General features: G+C 37.8%; 1 protein-coding gene across 1 annotated transcript in view; it reads right to left on the bottom strand.

The window, feature by feature from the left end:
* Positions 1–17882, bottom strand: part of LOC126842598 (trans-acting T-cell-specific transcription factor GATA-3-like) — a 37146-nt gene extending 19264 nt beyond the window's left edge. Inside the window, exons 1-3 of the mRNA XM_050579642.1 lie at positions 17421–17882; positions 13233–13609; positions 2938–3768 (exon numbers count right to left, since the gene is read on the bottom strand). Coding sequence (XP_050435599.1) covers positions 2938–3768; positions 13233–13590 — 1189 coding nt within the window. The 5' untranslated portion in view covers positions 13591–13609; positions 17421–17882. The remainder of the gene's footprint in view (positions 1–2937; positions 3769–13232; positions 13610–17420) is intronic.
* Between the last annotated feature and the right edge of the window lie 4547 nt (positions 17883–22429).

Here is a 22429-nt window from a genome sequence, read left to right as displayed (position 1 = left end):
CATACGTCTTCAGGTTGTGTGTCCGCCTATTCGGTTCGTGATGCGTGGGCAATAGGAGAAAACCTCTATAGGTATGTAAATTTCACCAAGACTAATTAGACCGTACGGAGAGCGTATCATTACCCGTAGACTATGGCCATTGGAATAATTTAAAACCGGGAAAATAACGTGGAAAAAAAAACCACTAGTATGGGCAATGTCCGTGCCGCGCATATTATGTATATATAATAATAACACCGGCTACTAATTCAATTCGGGTCCACAATAGGACGTGTAGTACCTACCCATGTATATACGACTGGCGTTTACTTCTTTTTGATAATATTGTGTCTTTCAATTTGAGGGGGGGGGGGAGGAGATCGTCCCCGGTAGTCGCGTTAAGATATTATAGCCGCTGTCAAACGGCCCCGTACACGGTTTGTGCATCTATTGTCGCGCAGAAAAGATATATAATACGATAGGTATACCATCTTCCTCTCTGTCGTTGTCAATCCTCTTATTATTTCACATACACTTATCTCTAGCAGCTATCCTGACCGGTCAATCGGAAAATTGAGTTTTTAACAGCGAGCCAACAGTCGCCTGGTTTTTTTTCCAACATTTTTCATAAAGGACGCCTAAGACATAATACAAATAACCGTTATCGTTTCCTTTACACGAGGCCATATAGCTTATGTTTTGTAACAATATTATTATGGCGTGTACCGTTAAGACGTTTGCTCTTCGCCGAACAGAGGCTCGTACGTTATGGTTTTCGATTAAAGTCGGTCCTGTTCTAATTGTGATTTTAGAAAATGATTTATTGACCAAATATGTGTTGATCTTGTTAAACTTGGTATCGATCAGCCAACGATTGACTCCCAAAATAGTTTAGTTAGGTTTGGTTAGGTTTGGTTAGGTTTGGTTAGGTTTGGTTAGGTTAGAGTTGGTAAGGTTTGGTTAGGTTTGGTTAGGTTAGGTTAGAGTTGGTGAGGTTAGGTTTGGTTATACCCAACTATCGGATAAGGCTTGGAAGAAAACCCATTGTATTGTTGATACAACAATTATTATTATGGTTTTTTTTTTGGTCGTAACGTTATAATTTTTAAGCTTTGCTCGTTTTCCAAAACAGATATAATAACGTATTATGTTTATTTTTTTTTTTTTTTTGTCCTGGGTGTTATTTAGCCGAGCGGCGTTTGGCCCGACGACCACGACTCGGCACAGCGTGCGGCATAATTGCGGTATACGGTTACGGTGATGTCTTCTCCACAGGAAACGGATTAGGGCACATTCACACGCACACACTAAAAAACTCGGGCCAAGGACTTACTCGGACCAAAACTCCCGAACCGAGGTCGGTTTATTCTCTCCATACATTTGCATTATGCGCGCTGACTTAACCCAATTAATAACACAATGTTATTATAATACAAGCAACAACACCGAGTAGTAAACAACATTATAATATAATAGTATTATTGTACTTAATTATGGAAAAAAATTATACATATACCTCACACCGGCGGTTTAGGTATTGTATTATCGTTTTCCACTCGAAGACAATAATATATTACATTTTATTGTATATTGGCTCGGAAGACGCATTGTTTCCTTGGCATTTAGGCACCTCAATTAGCAGTGTTGCGTACTTTTCGTTTGAAATTTATTCAAATCATATCAATTAATATCACACAGCACATATACGTTGTGTTCAGAATTGCACGGCCCGCTAATTCGTTGGTAATTTAAGTGAATAATAAAAATATAATATATTCACTGTTTATGTTGCAGTAAGTTGCACAACTTACACCTAACCGTCCATTAGTTAGTTTAGGTTGCACCATTTTAGATAACTGATCGTGGGCCATAAAATCCTGAACACACACCTGTGTCCAAGTGAAGATAGTATACAAAATAGTGAAGAGTCAGTAGATTATTATAGAGGTAAATATATATTATATACAAGCGAAACACCCCTCAACCAAACGCCATTATATTATGTTGCTATGATAATATAATATTGTAGAGTGCATGTTGTACGATGAAAATTCGTGTGACGGCCGGTAACCATATTGGAATAAAAAATATTAATTATTAAGTGCATAAAAAAAATATATTTTATAAAAAAAAAACATGGCGGGGCTTTAGCGTCGCGTGGACAGGACGAATAATAGTAATTATTGTTGTTATTGTGTTTCCGCCGAGGCAGAGGAGGAGGAGGGCCAAACGACCTGGTCGTGTGTACGGTTATTAGGCGGCAATAATTGGAATTTCGGTGAAGTATTTTTTAGGGTTTATCAAAATAGGTGTACATGACGTATGACCGCTAATTATTGGCAGTGTGTCAGGTAATGTCACGGGCGCGCCGTGTACGTTCTGTGAATTGGAAAAAGAAAGAAAATATTTGCAATACTTCGGACGGACACACGCGTTAAGTATGCGGTCTACAGCTAATAGGAAGTCGATAATATGTCATGTTTGACCGATTCGGACACGTGACACCAAGAAAAACACTTGTTAATTATTGTAAAACAGATTTGAGGCTCAGATTTGCAGTCGGCGCAGAATAATATTAGATTAGGTCGGGCCGGAATAGTCGTTTTTTTGCAATAAGATTGTGTAAAACAACATTTGAGTTACACTTTCATTGGTAAGGTGTGATTTTGCACTTTGTTTTTGTGCCATATTCAATCAATTCAATATTGTACACCACTAATTATTACTATAATAATGTGTTAGTATGTGTATTATTATTATTATTATTATCAAGTACAGCGAAGAATATAGAAGAACAAATTAAGTAAATATTATAAGTAATATGTTCTAGAATATAAGAGTTAGTGGTGAAGCGGTGTTAGTACAATAACATATATAAGATTATGTGCGGGGCATGTATGTTAGAAAATTAGCTGATGTTAGATGCGAGCGGCTTTTTATCTGAACAGAGGGGCTTACCGGCGCTCGTTCTAGACTTATTTCTGGACGACGAGGAACTGGTGACGGATTTCATGGCATTGTTGCCGGGCGAATGGCATGAGGACGAGGGGTGTTTGGCCGGCGAGAAAACGGCCGGCGCAATGGCCGAATGGTGATGGTGATAGGGGTAGTGATAGGACGAGGGCGGCACCGCGGCCGCGGCCACCGGCTCGTGTTGGCCGTGGTTTAGGTGGTACGCGTTAAACGAGGACGACGTCGAGCTGCCGGGCGACGAGCCGCCGCCCGAAGACGACGCCGAAGACGCCGCTGTGGTACCTTCGCGCTGTTTCGACGACGATCCGCCGCCGCCGCCGCCGCCGGACAGCATCGATGGCTTGACGTCCTGGCCGCCGCATCCCTGGTGGTTGTCCGGGTGCAGGAACACGCCCATCGAGGCGATCGAGTAAGCGGCCGCCGCGGCCGCCGCAGCCGCCGCGCTGCTGCTGGACGACGAGGACGACGAACTGGTGGCCGTCGTCGTGGTCGTGGTCATCGAGTCGGGCGTGCTGTCTTTGGGCGGTGTCGGCGGGAACGTGAACATCGGGTGTCCACCGCCGCCGCCGCCGCCGCCTCCTCCTCCTCCTCCACCTCCGCCGCCGCCGTTGCCGCCGTGCTGCAGTTCTTTGGCCGGCGTGTCGTCCACGGTGGGCGACGAGGAAAACCAGCCGCCGCCCGGAGACGACGACTGCAGCTTGGAGTCTTGCAGCTGGTTACCGCCGCCACTGCTTCCGTTACTGTTGGTGCCGCCGTTAAGCCAGGCGGCCGCCGGATGGGAAAAGTGTGACGGCCTGCACATGTTCCTCGTGGGTCCTGTAAAACGAAAACGCAATCTTGTAGTTTTCTAATTAAACCGGTATTTACATAACGAGACGCGGCAGTCGCGGCAAATGAGTTACAGTTTCGTTATAGGGTGAGATATTTGTGTGTTGACTTTTACACAAACACTATACTTAAAAGGATTTTAAGTGCTATTTGCGTTGATCGAGCCTAACCAAAACTTGTGTCACCCTCTCTTCGAATCCTCCTTTAAGTGTAAGTTTTGAAGATTACAACTAAATTTGATCGGTGGCCAAAGTGAATTCCCAAAGAATAAAGGGGTTATATTGGGATAACCTCTCCAAAGGGACAGGATAGCAGATACGGAGACATAGTGATGATAAGTGAATAGAGCGTGTCCTCGATAACTGCAGACGGTGAAAACGAAGGCTGTCTCAATAATATTAACGTCATAATCGATGCACGAGTATATTTTATGCGGTTGCGTTATGAGTGTTTTTTGTTTTGTTTTCCAATCGTTTTGGCGTTATGACGACGACGACCGACAAACTCCCACCGCCTCCTATCTACCTCTCTCTCCTATCTCCTATCTCTCGGTCGCATTTCATTATTTTTATTAACATCATCGTGGCAAACCGAGCCGTTCACTCGCAAAACTGTTGCGCAACAAACGGGCACACGGCGAGGTTAAGCCGAGCAAATAATAATAATAATAATAATAATATCGGTATACCTAACCTCATAAATATAGAGAGGTAGGTACATAACGTTGCCTATTTTATAATAGGCGTATCGTGCACTACTCTGTTTATACAGTGTAGTGCGCTGGCCGTAGTAAAACAATAATAATCAAATTACCATTGGTAATAAAAACAAACAGCCGTTGGGTCGGCCGTTCACATGTGTTGTGTCAATAACGGTCAGCGCATGGCAATGCAAATATCTATTTTTACCTACTATATAGCTTAATATCGTGGATAAAGAAAATTCGAATTGTTGAGGTTAGGTTAGGTTTGGTTAGGTTTGGTTAGGTTTGGTTAGGTTTGGTTAGGTTGGTTAGGTTAGGTTAGGTTAGGTTAGGTTAGGTTAGGTTAGGTTAGGTTAGACCTAACCTGCTAACCAAACACAGTTCTTTCACCGGTCTTATTAATCAATTTCTTACCGACGAGAGACAATAGTATACACTAACCGTGTGTAGATACACACACACGGGGCAGCTGTTGGTTGATGAAATCATCAATTTAAGTGTGTATAGAGGTACAGCAGCCGTGTGACACTCGGGGGGCGAAAAATGCCCTTTTTCGAGAGTACTCTAAGATAGCGTGCGCTATCTCTGCCATCGGGACAGAAGACCTTTATATAGTGACTGTGTACATCCAACACAATGTAGTTGTGCGAATTAATTGCTCTACGCCGGTTTGTGCGTGCTCGAGTGCGATGGACTTCAAAAATTGGGGGGGGGGGGAGCAAAGGCGTGCGCGGTATTTCGGTTTCGACCGAATTCGATTTTTATATAATGTGTTTTTTTTTTAATTATTATTATCATCCGCCGACCGTCACGTACACCTATTTACGAACACCTCCTCCCATGATAATGTTTAACCGGACACTATAAAAAAAAAAAAATAATAAAAACAATACAAGATAATAATTTATGCATAACCCGACTCCTCCGACGAGTGTGCTCTGTGTATGTATTTTTAAGTTATGATGTTTTTCAATCGAATATTAGATATTCGATAATCGACCGGTTAACCGTGGCAAATTTTTAAACTTGAATTTTCAAACAGATAGAAAACTACTATACTATATCATAATATGATTTTTTCTTATTTTTAGGCGCAAAATAACCGAAACGGGCCTAAACAAGACGGCTATTAAACGTGTGTGTGTGTGTGTGTGTGTCTGGCGGTCGTCGAACAGGTGAAGTCGTGGACGCAGGTGAATAGATAACAATAATTATTGTCGCGCTAATGACGTGTACACTCTGAAGAGCAAGGGGTATCGTCAATGGCATTGATAATAATAATAATTAGATTCCTTGCGCACAACACGTACCCAGGTATTCCTCGTAGGTCGCCTTTCCTACACACACACCAAGACTCGCTGCTTTGGACGTGCTAGAAATGGGCGATCAAAGTTGGTAAAAAAAAAAACAATATTATTATTATTATTATTAAAGATGTGTGTTGCGCTGTGGTGTGAGTGTGTGGTGGTCATGCGCCACATATTAAAAAGCCGTTTATACTATTGAATGGACCGACAAAGCCGACTGTTGTAATAAAAAATATATTGCCAACCGTTGTCTAAATTCTGTGTGTCCTTGCCCCCAAAGGGTTTCCCTCTTCAGACGTCTTCAGTTTCCTCGCTGAAAATGCACACAATGCAATCGGTTGATTTTTAGCACATTAACGTGCTGTGTTTTGGATCTCGTTCCATTATACTTGACCCCTCGAGTGAGTAAGTAAGTAAGTATAGTTAAGTGTTGTGCAACACACACACACGGCGTGAACCGTCGACGGTGTCTAAGTATATTATACGTGTGTCCGTCTGACCCGTCAATTTACTAATTGAGTCTTTGGGTCGTTGTGCGGGGGAGGGGAAAAGGAAAGAGTTTTAATAAAAAATAAATAAAAATAAAATGTTAAAAAGGAGCGCTTATAGCTGTTTTGACACGCGCCCGTCACTCCCGGGGCTTCGGTCCATTAGTCAAATTAGCTACCGCCGGTGTATGGCGTATGTAAGTATACCTATATATATACCTTTAAATTTGTATACATATATATATATATATTATATTTCTGTGTATTTGTGCTCGTATACGCCAACACTGCGCAGCTCACACGGCGACGGTGAATAAAAAACAAAAAACAATTCCTAAAAAAAAAAATACCCAGCCATGTACCCAAACCGGCCGTATAATATATCACACACACCCCGGCACCCACACACGTTCTTATAATCTTATCTTGTGTGTGTGTGCAACGTTTTATGAATCAAGAAAATATAATAATATAAAATAACAGGTGTACGCGAGGAGCGCGAATAAGACGGATGCGACCGCGGCCGAATCTTGTTCAACATTAATCCACGGCTCGGCACGTGATCGGGGACAGACACCTATAGTATATTTAAAAAAAATATATTCCAATACACACACACACACACACACATAAGATACATAGATGTAGACAAAAATAGATAGGTAAAGGCTGACGAATTTATTTCTTCTTAAAAACACTAGCCCAACCGGTATTACTCATCGACCAGAGTGCAGCTACAACGTGGCAACAATATTTTTATGCGCACAGATATGTGTATTATACGCGATTAACCAGATTGCCAGAAGTGTACATGCCGCCAATAGAGATAATAATTGAAGTTGCTTGACAATTATAAGTCAAGCCGTTAACAGAGAATCACGGATGTACCTATTTTATACACACAGTGTATTCTACTCTTTGCCTGACCTAAGCAAAGTGGAAATCTAACACCGTGTCTCTTTTTCTTTTTTTTGGGTCCCCTACTCTTGGAATATACCTAATTTACAGTCTGCCGGTCAGCTCCTGGTAATATTTAAAACAGATATACATAATATAAATAATGTATTGTATGGTTTTTTAACACACACGCTCACGCACACGTCCGGGAAATTGTGTATAATATCTGTGAAAAATATACTATTATAACAATAATAATGACATATAAATACATGTATTATACTATACAACGAGTACACGGTCGGATCATGCAATGATGATAATTATCCACCATTTTGTTTTTTTTTTTTTGGTCGCTCCCTCGTATGCGACAATAGGACAAAAAACACATTTTTTTTTTTTCTAATATTATATTCAAGAATACAATACACAATACTAGTAGTGTGTGTGTGTGTAAACGGGGGTGACCGTGTGTACAGAAAAATATGTATTTCCCTTGCCTTCGAAGCCTACGCCCTTTGGTCTACCGTGTGTGTATAATAATAATAATAATAATAATAGTATACAGCGAATCACAATGCGGACAGCACGCGATGGCGACGGTGGATAATTACAACATATATTTTTTTTAATGGAAAAAAATAGGCAAATAATTAATTTTTACCGTTTTTAAGTAGGTACATAATATTATGTTTTTGCATGTATTGTGTTTAGACAAAAATTCGACTGGACTTGAAACGGCCATATGACCCGAGACAATAATAATATTGCATAAGTCCTGTGTGTGTGTGTGTGTGTGTGTACATAGATGGATATGGTAGCGGTTTTTTGGTCGGTCGACCGTATAGACTTATATATACATATTATACTGGTATTTCCGGCCGGTGTCGTATACGTTCAAAATTGATTTATAATTCAAATAACGACCAAAAAGGTGGCACAGTCTCACGATCACAACAATGGGCCACCTAACACACATTCCAGACGCGCGAACCCGACTTGTTGCCACCTTCTTCTTCTTGCCGTTGTTGTATATTATATTTTATTAGGTATAATAACTAAGTGTTACATTATTATTCGGCGACGGCGGCAACTCATTGTTTAACTCATAATGTAATAATATATATATACTATACGTATATTATATTATTTGTCGCCGAAGCCCTGTGTCTTATAAGCTGACCTCCACAAACAACAGCTGCGTCCAGCCCACTCGAAAAGCTCTGAACAGAAGTAGTTTTAATGTGTAATATAATTATTTTCAATAATACAAAATATGCGACTTGTGCCCTTGGAAAGGAAAATAATATGTACCTATACCTAATATTATACATTACTCACTAGAGTAACACCGTTAATTAGGCAGATGTACTCCAGTGGGTACTTGTATATACGTACACAATGTACCTACGTTAATAATACCATGTATGATATATATACTAGCTGATATTTATTACTCGTCCAAGGTCTAAGGAACGCTTTTTTCGAGAAGGCCGAGACCTGTCGGCCAATTATTGCACTTAGCCACCGTGTCGTTATTTTCGGCAGCGCATAACAACAATATTTAATAAACCTACAAAACACAACAATAACATAATACTACAATAGGGCTTTATGGAACGGCCAAGTTGAAAATACCATTATGAACGCAAAGAGTATATTTTGGAAAACGCCAACAAATGCCCAGAAACGGCATTTTATCGACTTGTCTTACTGTACAGAATGGGAATCCGATACGCCATTTAAGCCACTTGGAAATAACACAAATGTTAAATAATATGTTTACATTACAAAAGTAAGTAAAATATTTTTGAGGAAAATGTAAAAACAAAACACCAAAATCCCGTTTGGATTGGTTGGAATCAAAGTTAGGTTAGGTTTGGTTAGGTTTGGTAGGTTAGGTTAGGTTTGGGTAGGTTTGGTTAGGTTTGGGTAGGTTAGGTTAGATTACTTAGATACACAGCTTTATCCAACATAGCAAAAAATATTTTTTTCAAAATATTGATAAAATATATGAGAAGAAAATGAAAATATTTTATTTAGTTTATCACACAATGTTTTAAAATATTTTGAAAACATTTAGGATATATTTATAATAAAATATTTGGTATAGTATGTTTTCGTTATATTCGAGTCTAATTAATATTTGGAGACTAAATGTTTTCAAGACAATTTAACAATATTTAAATATTATTTAAAACAAGCCGTCCGGACCCGGCGTTGCCCGAGATTTAGTTGGCCAGGGCTGAGTAAAATATTTCCCATTCGGATGAATGGTGTACTGATGCATAAAGGACAGCCAAAATATATACTTTCATTTTTATATATATTTAATATAACAATATTTTTTAAAAAAACATTTGCCATAAAACTTAATAATTTAAATATTTTGAAAATATTAATATTTTTAAAATGCCTCGCGGGATGTATCGTGTAATGTAATATATATTCTATACGATTTCCGGGCTTGGAATTAATTGTTTTATTTCCCCCAAGTTTAGAGGGCTAAATCATAGATATGGACTCGGTTTCCCCCCATTCCTTCGTTTCACCGTCACCGTTACGGTATTATGTTATCTTTTCCGCGTTGCACGATATCTAGTGCGGCTCTTGGACGACCGTTTGTCACGATCAGACCAGCGTGGAGGAATAAGGACACACACATGTACAAACGTCATGTTCCCCGGAGTGGCGGGTACGAGATATCGACTTGACGTATGGAATGTACATAATAATAATAATATGTGTGTGTGTGTGTGTGTGTGTACAATACAATGTATACAGACTGTTATGTGTGTGGACTAGATGGCGACAAAACGCTCTGGTCTCTGGAGCAGCCCAAAGGTATAGTAGGTGTACTCGGGGAAGAGAGCCATTTGTGTATGCGAGTGAGACACTCTGTTGGTCGTGCCCTCGGGAACAACCGGTCGATTAATCAACCAGAAGTGCGCGGCGCATAGTTTTTTGTTTGTTTTTTTTTTTGTTTTTGTGTGTGTGTGTGTGTGTACTGCAGAGGACACAAACGGCAAATAAATCTTGCCCGATTTAAAAATTATTATCAGGTATGTTGTTATTTCGGTCCGTCCGTTTCGGAGCGGCTTTGTTTTTTATTATTATTATTATGTACCGCGAAATAAGGTAAAAAAATAGACGCACACGCCGTATGCAACCGGTCACCGCGCGCCGTTAGAGCTTGGTTTAGGTTATAGTAATATAATTTCGGTTGGCATACAAAATTCCTACGAACAAACCGAGCCCTTTTACATTGAAAGGGGGCCGTGTGTCGGTTCAAATGAACAGCAATACCCCCGTTGGGAATCGTTAGGTTAGGTTAGGTCGAGACCTAAGGTTAGGTTGTCGCCGGACTGGTGGGTCGGGCGATTTTGAATTAGGCCTAGCGGTGGGTTTTTTAAAATTTTTTTTTTTAGGAAAACCGCGTCCAGCATTCACAATTGAGACATCAAAAACGCCGAACGTCCGTGATGGCAATGCTAATATACACGGCCGTTATAACGGCTGCGTCAAAAAAATAAATAGGTTCGTGTGGATACCTATTTATTATGATACGGTTGATGCTTTCAAGCCAGTCGTCGTCCGAGCAAAATCATTATTATTATTCAGGACCAAAGCCAAGCGCAATCGACGACGTCCCCAATAATGGCAGCGACATTGTCCATTAAGAGTCGACGTTTATTAAATTATTGTAAACATATCGTGCACGTAGATTTTCTACAGGTAGTATCTATTCTAGTCTGGAAAACCCCAGAGTTTGGTCGTGGAAGAAACAATTAATTTTTCTATTTTTGGCTTGTGCCTGTTTTTCACATGCTTTTCCACATGAAAATCACTATCCTCGCGTTGATATTGTGTGGAAAATTACTATTGTGTTGAATTTATCAACCGCGTACAGTATCCGGTGACATATGTGCCTAGCTGTTTGTAGCGCATATATCAGTAACAGTAATATCAATACATATATATATATATATGGACGTTTTTATATTAAAAAAATATTATGCATTTCTACACACGCGTGTTTATGAATCTAGCCACTATAATATAATATGCTTCTCTACACCTATACCGTGTTATGAGTAATTTAAAAAAAAAAATAATAATAATAACCAGAATTATATTATACATATTATAGGATGTACCTCTACCCGTAATACGCGGCGACAGATTCTTATCTGTCGTTGTTTTTTTACCATTCGTCGTACAGTAGGTACTATCATTATGTATTATTTTTTTTATTATCGAGCCAATTTTAATGAGACCCGTGCACCGTATACCTACCCACCTACATATCAAATATACACATAATATAGTATCCGGTGCTCGTTGCATATTATACAATATAGAGGCCTGACCGACCGGAAGACCGAGAAAAAATTAGCCGGTTATTATACCACTGGAATAAAAAAATATTTTTACACCCCCCCCCCCCCCCATTAGGGTATTATTATAAAATATATTTTATTCAAACGCGTTGTCAATTTTGAAATTGTCAAAAAAAGCGTGTTCTCCGTTTTTTCCATCCCAGTCTCGTTTTTCAACACAAACCGTAACGCTCTCCAATGTATAGTAGGTATATATAAATACATATATTATCATAATAATATTATACACTACACTATAGGTACAAGACGGATCCGCCCACCGTTTGTTATAATATACATATACGGTTTTTTTTATATACTCACAAATTACCGATTCAGCGCGGTGTTGTTTTATTTTAAGGAAAAATGTGTAACGGCCGTTTATAATTATGGAGAGGATTTTTTTAAAACACCAAAAAAATAAGGTAACGATAATAACGCCTATACGAAACACCGCTCGAGCTGGACGTTATTGATAATTGATGCCCACTGTGTGTATTATATAATGCCTGGACCGAAAGGAGTTGTTTTTTTAGAAAGAAACAACGCTAAAAAGCTGTTCAAATAACTACAATTTTGGTATACGGTTTTTGTGATGAACGGTTATGCGGTGGATACGGATAACGTTCTTGTGCTCTACACACAATGGTCATCGGGCAAGACTATGGATAATAACAAGATAGTACAAGATGGGTATTAATTTTTTTATCCACATTTTTTTATTTTTTTACACCATCGGTCAATAATCATCGCCCGGGTACACACCAGGACACACCGCGTGGCGCTCTGTTTGGTGGTGGTCAGCCAGGTGTAAACAGTCCAGCGCCATCGAAATATATTGTAATAATACACCTATAGTACCCGACAACAACAGCTATAATAAAATATTATATTCGGTTGTGCCATCTCGTCCATGACTGACCACCAAAGCGGTATAATACATTATAATATTAGGTATAGGTATAATAAATCCTCACGCGAAGGATGCGCGTTTTCCACGCGATAAACAACAGCGGGCGAAGTAAAAAAGAAAAGAATAAAAAAAAAAAAGGGAGACTCGTAAGTACTTGTAAGATCGTTTCACTTTCTACACATTTTGAAATTACTCAATGTCCGGTAATTATTTTTTATTATAATTAATAATTAATGAGTCGGGTCGTTAAAAAAAAAAAAAAAAATGCTAGATAACAAAATAAAGCGAATTATACGGTCCAAAGTATATTTTATTATTATAATTTATTATTATTTTTTTTTGCGATCATCATTATAATAATAATATATTATCTTTTATATACATATATATATATATGTATTTTTGTTCGCGGGAAATCGTAAAATTCGCTTGGGAAAGCCTTCGTGTGCACGATGCGCGTCCGTCTCACCGTTTGGAAAAAAGCAGAATAAATTTTCAAAAAAACCTTTGTATATACTTGCAAGTGTTTGATTGGGTTTATTTCGAATAAGAAAAAAACCTAAGACGTGTTTATGGTAAACATTAAGATTTTCGGGTCAAGTCACGCGCAAATGATTTGTCATAGGGTTTTTCATTTTCATCCTCTCGAAAGGGTTAGGTTTTGGTTAGGTATGGTTTGGTTTGGTTAGGTTTGGTTAGGTTAGGTTTGGTTAGGTTAATAATATAACAATAAAATTATACTACTAAAATGAAAAATCGACTTACCGTGCGACGACGAGGTGGGTGGCGGCGGCGCGAACGGCGAGTGTATCTGTTGGTGATAGTACCGCGCGGTGACGGTGAGCGAGTCCCGGTGATACGGCGACGCGGCCGCGGCCGTCGCGGCCCGGTGATGGTGATAGTCCCGGGCGGCCGGGTGTCCGTCCAGGGTGCCGGCGTGGTGATGCGCGAAGAACGTGTTCATGTGGTCGGACATGTTGTCGGCCACTAGCGGCTCGTCGCGGCACGACGACGACGACGCGGTCGGCGTGTCGTACCAGCTCCGGTGGTGCGGCGCGTGATGGTGATGGTGGTGATGAGCCCCGGCACCGCCGACCACTTCCATGCCGGCAGCCATTTCCATGCCGCCCTAAAGTGCGCACCTGCAAGACAATCACCGCTGTAAGTACATGGTATAGGGCGTGTTTAACGTGTTGCAAAAGTATAAAGTTTGCTCTATGCAAAATTTTACTAAGACTCAAACTAGAGTGGAAACTGATTTATTAATACTGTAACCAAATTTTGTTCAATAATATACCTTAGATTGAGCATTCAAATATAAAATATAACATACTTATACTTACTCGGGGGGCGGATCTAAGAAAAAAAGGGGAGGGGGCCAGACAAAAAATTAACTTTAAATTCATATGAAGCAATACTGTTACGGTTAAAGTTTAAAAACAATTATTTCCTAAACAAATTAGCATAAAAATGCACGATAGCCAAAATTCGTTAAATATCAAATATTTTATGCGCCCAAGTGTTTGCTAGTTTTGTAAAATTATAGGTATAAATATAATAACCATATAAAAAATGGACAGTTAAGTGCGACAAAACAATTATGGTAAATAGCATAACACATAACACTTGTGAGCTTTATGCTGTATCGTAGATCATCATACATTATAGTTTACCAACATTTAATTTGATTAATTGTGTTCATAATTTTGTTTCCCTAATAAATTCGACTAAACTACACAAAGTAGTAGATCATTTTTTTAACGTTTGCTTTCGCCGGTAAAAAGTGAAAAAAACAACAGCTCTAACCGGAACAAAATAATAACAGCGCAAAGAGATTTTTTTTTTAATGTAAAACATTCATTGAACAACATAATATTTTCTTATAATATATAGATCTTAACGAGATCAGATAACGCGTTTACAATTATTATTATTACTGTAGCCGAGGGCCAGACTTTAATTATCATTTTCACATAATATTTACAACTGCACATAAGTGTTTATACACTTGACGGGGCACGCAGGCGCTGTTTAGTGTATGGTTTTTTAAACGAAAGTGTTTTTTGGTCTTGGGATTTTTACTTTTTAACGAAATCAATGGAAATCGCATTACATAGTTGCAATGTTAAACCGAGAAACTCGGGAAAATAATAATAATTGTCAGGTTTAGGTCAGAGCTTACTCGGTTGTACTTGCCAAAGTATTGCTAAAAAAAAAAAAAGAGGTCTTAAGTTCAATGATTCCAGACTGCGACCCAGGGGGGATTGAAGTATGCTGCTCTCTGTACAAGTATACATTGATACACCTGACTTAATAGTGTACACCTCTAAACCGCTTTATAGAGTATTCTCTTAAAACAAATAAAGAATAATTTTTTGTCGATAATTGCGTAGGATACAAAAGATTGTACAACAGACAGAGGCCAGAGGTCAACAATATGTGACAATTATTGAAATTATTCTGAATTCCTATTCACACTATCGCCTTAACGCACTTGACTTCATTAAAAAAAAAAATGATATTATATTTCACGGTTGTTAGCCAAGAGTACCTCTACTCGAGTGCCTGGACAATGGAAAGGGAAAACGCGTTTTACTAATTAAGTAAAACGCACTACTTATGGGTTGTAGGTATTTTCGTTAAAATTTAATTAGATTTTTTACTTTTAAATATACTATTTAGAAATACAGAATAAATCTAAATCGTGTACCTCTTGGTATTCGTCGAGCTTCTTGAAGTAAAAAAAAAAATAAAAAAACAAGAACTTGTCCTCCTTGTGTATATTTTATTATTCAACGTACATCATATTAATATAACAAAACAGAATAATCATGTAGAGACCGCCTAATTAAGTCTATATATACTCACAAAACCTATTGTCAAGGTTTAATTTTTGTAAAAAAAAAAAAACCGTGTAAAACGCAATAAGTCGTGTATATACCTAGTCTTTGGTATAAATCAAATGTGCCGAATTTGTGTTTAATTTTCAAATCTAAACGCACTTTAATAAAGAAGAAATTTGGTTTTTTTGAAAATAATCTCTGCCTATTGTCGCCAGACAACGGCTAAGAAAATCCAAAATATTATATTATTTTTGTTTTTCTCATCACATCCCATTAATAAAATATTTTGTTTTGATGTCTCAATTATATTTTGTTCCATGTAGTAATTTTTAATTCAATCCCACACAAGTACATTGTACCGCAATTGAATTTAAATAGGGTCCGTGTAAACTAATTACCGTGGTCGACCCTACTTATTATGTGGGGACATGTGTGTACTTAAGACTCGTGTACCTACCCAATTACTTACCGAGTAAGTATAATAAAGTTTGTAAGATGGCACAGTAGAATAATAAAATATAAATGTGGCAAGGAAAATGAGGACAAATTATAATATAATATTTGTTTAGTTTACTGAAATGAAAAATGTACCTACTCAATTTTGACAAATCAAAAAACTAACAGTTTATGAAATTCAATCAACACTTGACAGCTGGGTTCTTCTAACATTGACTAATAAAAAAGGTTCAAAAATTAAAGCTTAGTTTTAAAATATTTGTTTTGTGATAGAAAAACACAATCTTAATTCCATTCAGCGATTGTGGAAAAAAAGATAATACCTAAGCAAACATTTAAACATTTTGAAAACGTTAATTTTTCATTGTAATAATTATATATTTTTAAAAAAAATTCCTTACATCGTTTGAGATGTTTTCATTGTATATATTTTTTTTTTGACAACATTTTGGAAACATCCAACTTATAGTGATGTATTTTATATTTGTATTTTACTCTCATTGAGAAAATTATTTTAAAATAATTGTCAGGATGATTTTGAATACAGTCAGTTCATGTTTCAATAATAATTGGCAATTATTTTCAAAAAAATTAAAATTAAAAATTAAAGTATTTCTACCAGACTAAAAGCAATAAATGTTTATGAATTTTTTAAACTTCTGCGTGGAATTGAAAATGAAAAAAACTGGGTTTTATTACTACTTTTTGAGTGTTAATAATATGCACAATGACTTGTCTGCGCTAGACTTCAGTAAGTTCAAAAAATATACAGACAAACTGCAAAATTAATTATTTTACTTATACTATAGTTGGTATGATTAGCGTTAAAAACTCTAAATGTAGAAAACAATTAGTTTTAGCTGAGACATAAAAAAAAAAAAATAGTTTTAACGGTAAAATAAAATATAAAATTAAAAAAAACCCAAATAAATTCATCAAGTTTATCACACTATTAGTTCTTATTGGCAAAGAGAAGAAATATACTATACCTACAAATATTTCACCAGTTATGTTGTTGTCGTTTTTTAATGATTTTTCTTTCTATCAGACCTAAAGCGGTACTACTCTAATTTTGGATATATCGTTTATTATTTCATATTGTTTTTAAATACTATATCCTTTTATTTTATTTTTTTATCAGTTTCTAATTTATGTTAAAAAACTTATTATGTATTTATGTACGCGAGCCTACCAGGCGTTTATTCAATAAAACATATTAATTTAATCTCTACATGATTATCAATTTTCTAACTTCCAACCTTGCAAGACACAGACCTGGCGTTGTACATAATTTGCATATTAAATGTATTGTAAAATTTATATTTGTGGCAAAGAAAGTGCAATTTTCATTGTTCTACATGGCATCATACGGGTGTAGTTAAGACTTAGGGGTGTATACCTGCTTTTATTAAATGAGATAATATTCAAAAATGTATGGAAATTACTTGTATAGAGTTTCCAAAACAGTTTTAAAATTACTTTCCCGCCAACAGCACAACTATACCTATGCGTTTGTCGACTATAGTCCTAAAGTTTCTGTACCAAAGTATTGTCTAAATCTCTGCCAGGCAACCCATGTAAGTCATCCTGTACCGTTCTTAGCTGGGATGGACTATGCGTATTGTACCGTATAATAATACACTGTTGTACTCACGTTTACGGGTATCCTTATTGTGGTTTTGGGCGGTTATGCGGTTACGGTTAGGTTGTGAATTATTCGTATCAGTTGGCCGCCGTTCGGTACGATTCGGCCGACATGTTCCTCTGTTCACACCGATACGAGCAAGTAGGTGTTATATTATATACTTCACAGCAAAACCAAATTTAAAACAAAAAAAAACCGACCGACCGACCCGCAAAAATTGCGCACAAACCGATTCGGAATTTAATTTTATTTCAACGGTTGAAAAAACTAAAAAAACCATAAACGCGACGGGCGAACGAGGGGCGGTGGAGGGAAATGCTCGAATCAAAAAAAAATATTTTAAAAAAAGCGGCACTTAAAAAACCGAAATATGATAATAATATATATTGTATTTATTTTATTTTGATATACTTAATAATATTATTATTATACCGTTGTGTGTGTGTGTGCGACCGCGACCGGCGTCGAACGTTGAACTGAACCAGAGTGCCCGGCCCGTCCATGCCCACAACGGCCGGCCGCGGTCTCCCACCTAGCCTTACCGCGGCCCCGCCCCTGTCGACGACGCCCATCGATCGCCTATTGGACGGCGCGGCCCTCGCGGGGAGGTGGCGGGGCGTTACGGGCGGGTGGAAACGGGAAAAAAAACATACTTGACAAACAAAAAAAAAAAAAAACACTACACACAAAACCATCATCATAGATATAGCGGCCAGCAGTCGGCAGAATCGCTTCGGTCCGACCGGGGCGACGGTGCGCGCGTTTTGAAATTTCGCTCGTCTGCGCAAAAACTTTTGAAAAAAAATCCATTTTCACCGCTATTATCCTACTTGCTTGTACTTACTCGCGTATCGAGTATATAGATATAAGCTGTTTACTACCGACGAACGACCAAGATCTTCGGGTCACCCCGTCGAGCTCGGCGTGAATAGGAGAAACAGCCACACCAAAATATGTCACACCTAAATGTGTACGACTATATCGTACATCTCTCGTTGTTGTTGTCTAATTATCTAATAACCGAACGCCTTACCTAACCTAACCTAACCAAACCTAACCTAACCTTACCAAACCTAACCTAACCTTACCAAACCTAACCTTACCAAACCTAACCAAACCTAACCTAACCAAGTAAATCTATTTGGAACTTGAAAGTCAATAAAAAACGTTTCAAAGTCAAACTGTCGTACATTGTCCCTATAATGGCGCTAATAAAATAGGTTAGGCCGCAAACTTAACAGCTGTTGTTAACATGTTTTCTAGTTAAAGATATATTTTTTAATACGTTTAAATATATTTTATTCGGTTATTGCTCCACTCTATATACGTTTGATCGTGTCCCCCCTAGTATGACTATAGGAAGTATATACATATGCCTATCCTAATATTTTCTTGCTTGCATAAGCAACCCAACTCGGCCTAATCGTCGGTAATAATAATAATAATAATAACAATGCCCAATATAGTTTTTCCTGCATAAATATAATATTATTCGGTCTGTCTGGTTTGTTTTTTTTTTTATATCCAACAGGTCCAGCGGTCCTGACAGCTTAGACCGTATTGTAAATCTCAACGGTCGTGTCCGCTGTAATAAACAATAATAGTTCATATTTTATAAAATATAATAACGTTAACCGAGCGTGCGGTGTCGATGTTGCTGTGGGAGGGTATAAGACAAAATGGCCGGAGTCAACTCCTCCTCGGGCTCGCGAGAAAAGCGGTTTTCTTACTGTATATGTGTACATATGAAAAAACCAATAAAGCATAACAAATACAACATACACACACACACACACAGCAGCTGCGTGCACACGTTTAACAGGAGGCGTTTTTATAGCAACACATAAAACACACCGGTCTTGAAAATTCTTATAGGTACGAGACAATACTATTGTCGTTTTTCTCAATCATAAATCGCACAGTCCGGATCCGGTCGGGTTAGGTTGGGTCAACCGTTATGAGATATTTGTAGGAGAGTTATTAAAACGATTTTATGAAGATCTATGCAGAATGATACAATTAAGTTTTGTGCTCAAGTACCGCTTTTGACTTTTAGTTTACACAAATTCAATTTTTTTTTTTTTACTTAAATTTTTTCTGGCTGACTAAAATTGAGAACTGATATTAAATTCGTAATTGTTATACCTTAGTATGGAAGTAAAACACAATTAGATTAATTTAAATAATAATATTCGCTGATGTTTATCATGAAACCCAAATTACACGAATTACGAATTGTAATACGCCTACCCGTACTAAATTTGCAGTGGCAAGCTGAAATTCACCTGCTGAAATGTCAAAGTTAAATCAAAAACATATATATTATACCTACGCGTGTTTGACGGGTAAAAAAAATATGGTCCAAGCAAATACGGTCTACATCGAAAAATAGTCGTCTATTTGCTATGTAATTTCAATAGTAAAGTCAGTTAGTATATACATTTCGTCACCTCGAGAACCAAATCTAATTGATTTTACTTATACACCGGTTGAATTAATATCGACTTTTAAAGACACATAATGGTGCGCTCTGGACTATTGGTCATATCTATGATAATAATATCGTTGGTTTACACTCCGGCACAGTCACTGGAAACCGGGTACACGTATACGAACAATCCCAACGATCAGCAGCTCCTCGAGGATTGAAATGTGGATACCTATTCGGCGGCTGTACACAAATGCAACTATTCAGGGTTTTACTCGGCAGACGCCATAATGTAGAATTAAAATCGTTGATCTGTGTCATGTGGCAAATCTACCCGGTAGTGAGATCCCAGATAGTATCGCTGCTCGGTTTGAACGGGGCAATGCGCGTCGGTGCTTTGTGGGCACTACATTTGTTTAGCAGTATGATGACCGGCTTTTACAAGGACACGAAAAACTCGGCCAACAACTATGCATACATTAACCAAACCCTCAGCTATGTCATCGAAAAGCTGGACGATGACCTGGCCGGGTGTCGCAAAGGCAATTCATTCGATCGAAGCGTCTTAGGGTCAGCTCAGTAGTTCGGATTCCATTTCTACACAGCGACTATACTGAAGCAATACGTTGAACGGGCCAACGCTCAGCTGGAAAGGAACGCACTGATCGGTGATGCTGTGGTCAAGGAGAGGCTCGAGTTAAACGCCAAGACCCGTTCGCTTTTGATGTACAACCTGGGCAACAAACCCGTGGTCATATACGACTTACAAAACGTGTACAACTTGGCGATAACGTGGAACCAAACTGGCCCAATACTGAATACGACATGGTACTCGGCGCGTGCCCTGGACTGGAAACAAACCAAACTCGTGCACATCAAAACGTACTACAACGCGTGCAATGATTTTTTAAAATCATCATATTTCGCCTGTCGTCGAAACACATGGCATACTTACGGCCTTATAGCGTTGGCGACGAATTTCGGGACTCCTTTGTGCGTTACGCACGAGAATGGCACAGTGTAGTTGTACGATTTGGCGCCATGTTACACTTGTCCGGAGATCACCATGTGAGCACCTTGCTTGGCGCTATCGAAAATCTCATCAACGGGATAGAACCAATAGACAGTGTGGTCAGCTATATAACTGCAATACTGGCGGAGTTATGCCAGAATTTCGGATGTCGCATCGATCGGTTCCGTTTGGACAGAAACGAATTCACAGTGAAATACACGAGTCTGTCCGACCAAGAAATGGAATCTCTGCAAATACCGTTCAATCCTACATGGATTGAATACTACAGCTTGGGAAACGCGAAGACTTTCTTGGCTCATCTGGAATTGATTTTTGACCATGTCAACTTTGATGTCATTCGGTCACTCACACAATATATCGACGAACTTAATCCTCCGAATGGTGTTCAAGAAATGGACCGTCTTCATATCGATATGGTAGATTATAGTTAATATGATATAGTCTAACATGTTTTAATAAAACACTGTTTTATTTAAATTATTATAAAATTAATTCAATTACATTACACAATAACAACCAACGTGTACACATCATGATATTTCGATAATATAGATTGTTCTCTCTGATTTATTATATGTTTATCCGAGTGTTATTCATTTGTCTGTTCTTTAATTATTTGGTCGTGGACGCAAGTGAATCAGTCTTTAGTAGGCTTTATAATTTGCATACCTTATTATCATCACTTGTGTACAACTTGGTGAGCTCGTTCATCACAGTATACTTACGCCGTGTTCCAAGTGAAATTTTATTTATTACACTTAATATTTACTGTGGAGTATAACAAATAATAGTACGGATCCTAACTTGGAAACTTTGGTCGGTGAGTATTAGCTAAATGCAAAAAAAATTATGATCTATAAAGAACAAAAGAATAAATTAAAAATGTCATACTAAATGCCTTAAAACTTATAAAAATATATAACGCAAAGATTTTTTTTTACTAATTTAGATAACATGTACATTTGTATGGTCATATCATTCTTATTTTCAATTAAGTAACTTAGGATCTTTATTTAATTAAGTACAAAACAAACACAGTACAAACCAGCACAGTAGGAAAGTATTGAAGTCAGGTGCATTGTTTACAAATTAACATATCAAAGCGTTTAGTTGAAAGTATACACATTATTACCTACCTATTTTTTATATAATATATCATGTTTTTTGGTCGAGTACACATCAGGTTAGGCTAGGTGTAGCTATAAGAACTGTGTGTATGCACTGTACGGGTGACATATTACACATTTACCTACCTATATTATGCATTTTTTTAATTATTATTTTACATAACTTGTACAAAATCTCATCTGTGTCAACGAATTTATATTATTTCAAAAAAAAAAAACTGGTTAAATAAATAAAAATTACCAACCAAAGTTCGCTTGGGGTTATAAATAATTGGTCGACGCCTCCCTTTCAGGATGACAAGTATAATAATTATATTACCCGCAACAAAACGAGGCGTTCCTAACTGGACCCAATATGTTTTATGTATTATATTAGATTCGAATACAATATGATATATTGTATGTGTACATGTCGAACAGTGTGTGTGTG

This window comes from Adelges cooleyi, unplaced genomic scaffold (assembly GCF_023614345.1).
Source record: "Adelges cooleyi isolate 19-005CV unplaced genomic scaffold, UGA_ACOO_1.1 ACOO_flye_CR_arks_rails_tigmint_CR_PRNA_55, whole genome shotgun sequence".
NCBI lineage: Eukaryota > Metazoa > Arthropoda > Insecta > Hemiptera > Adelgidae > Adelges > Adelges cooleyi.
The sequence above is the reverse complement of the archived record's forward strand: the minus strand, read 5'-3'. Positions and strand labels throughout refer to the sequence as shown.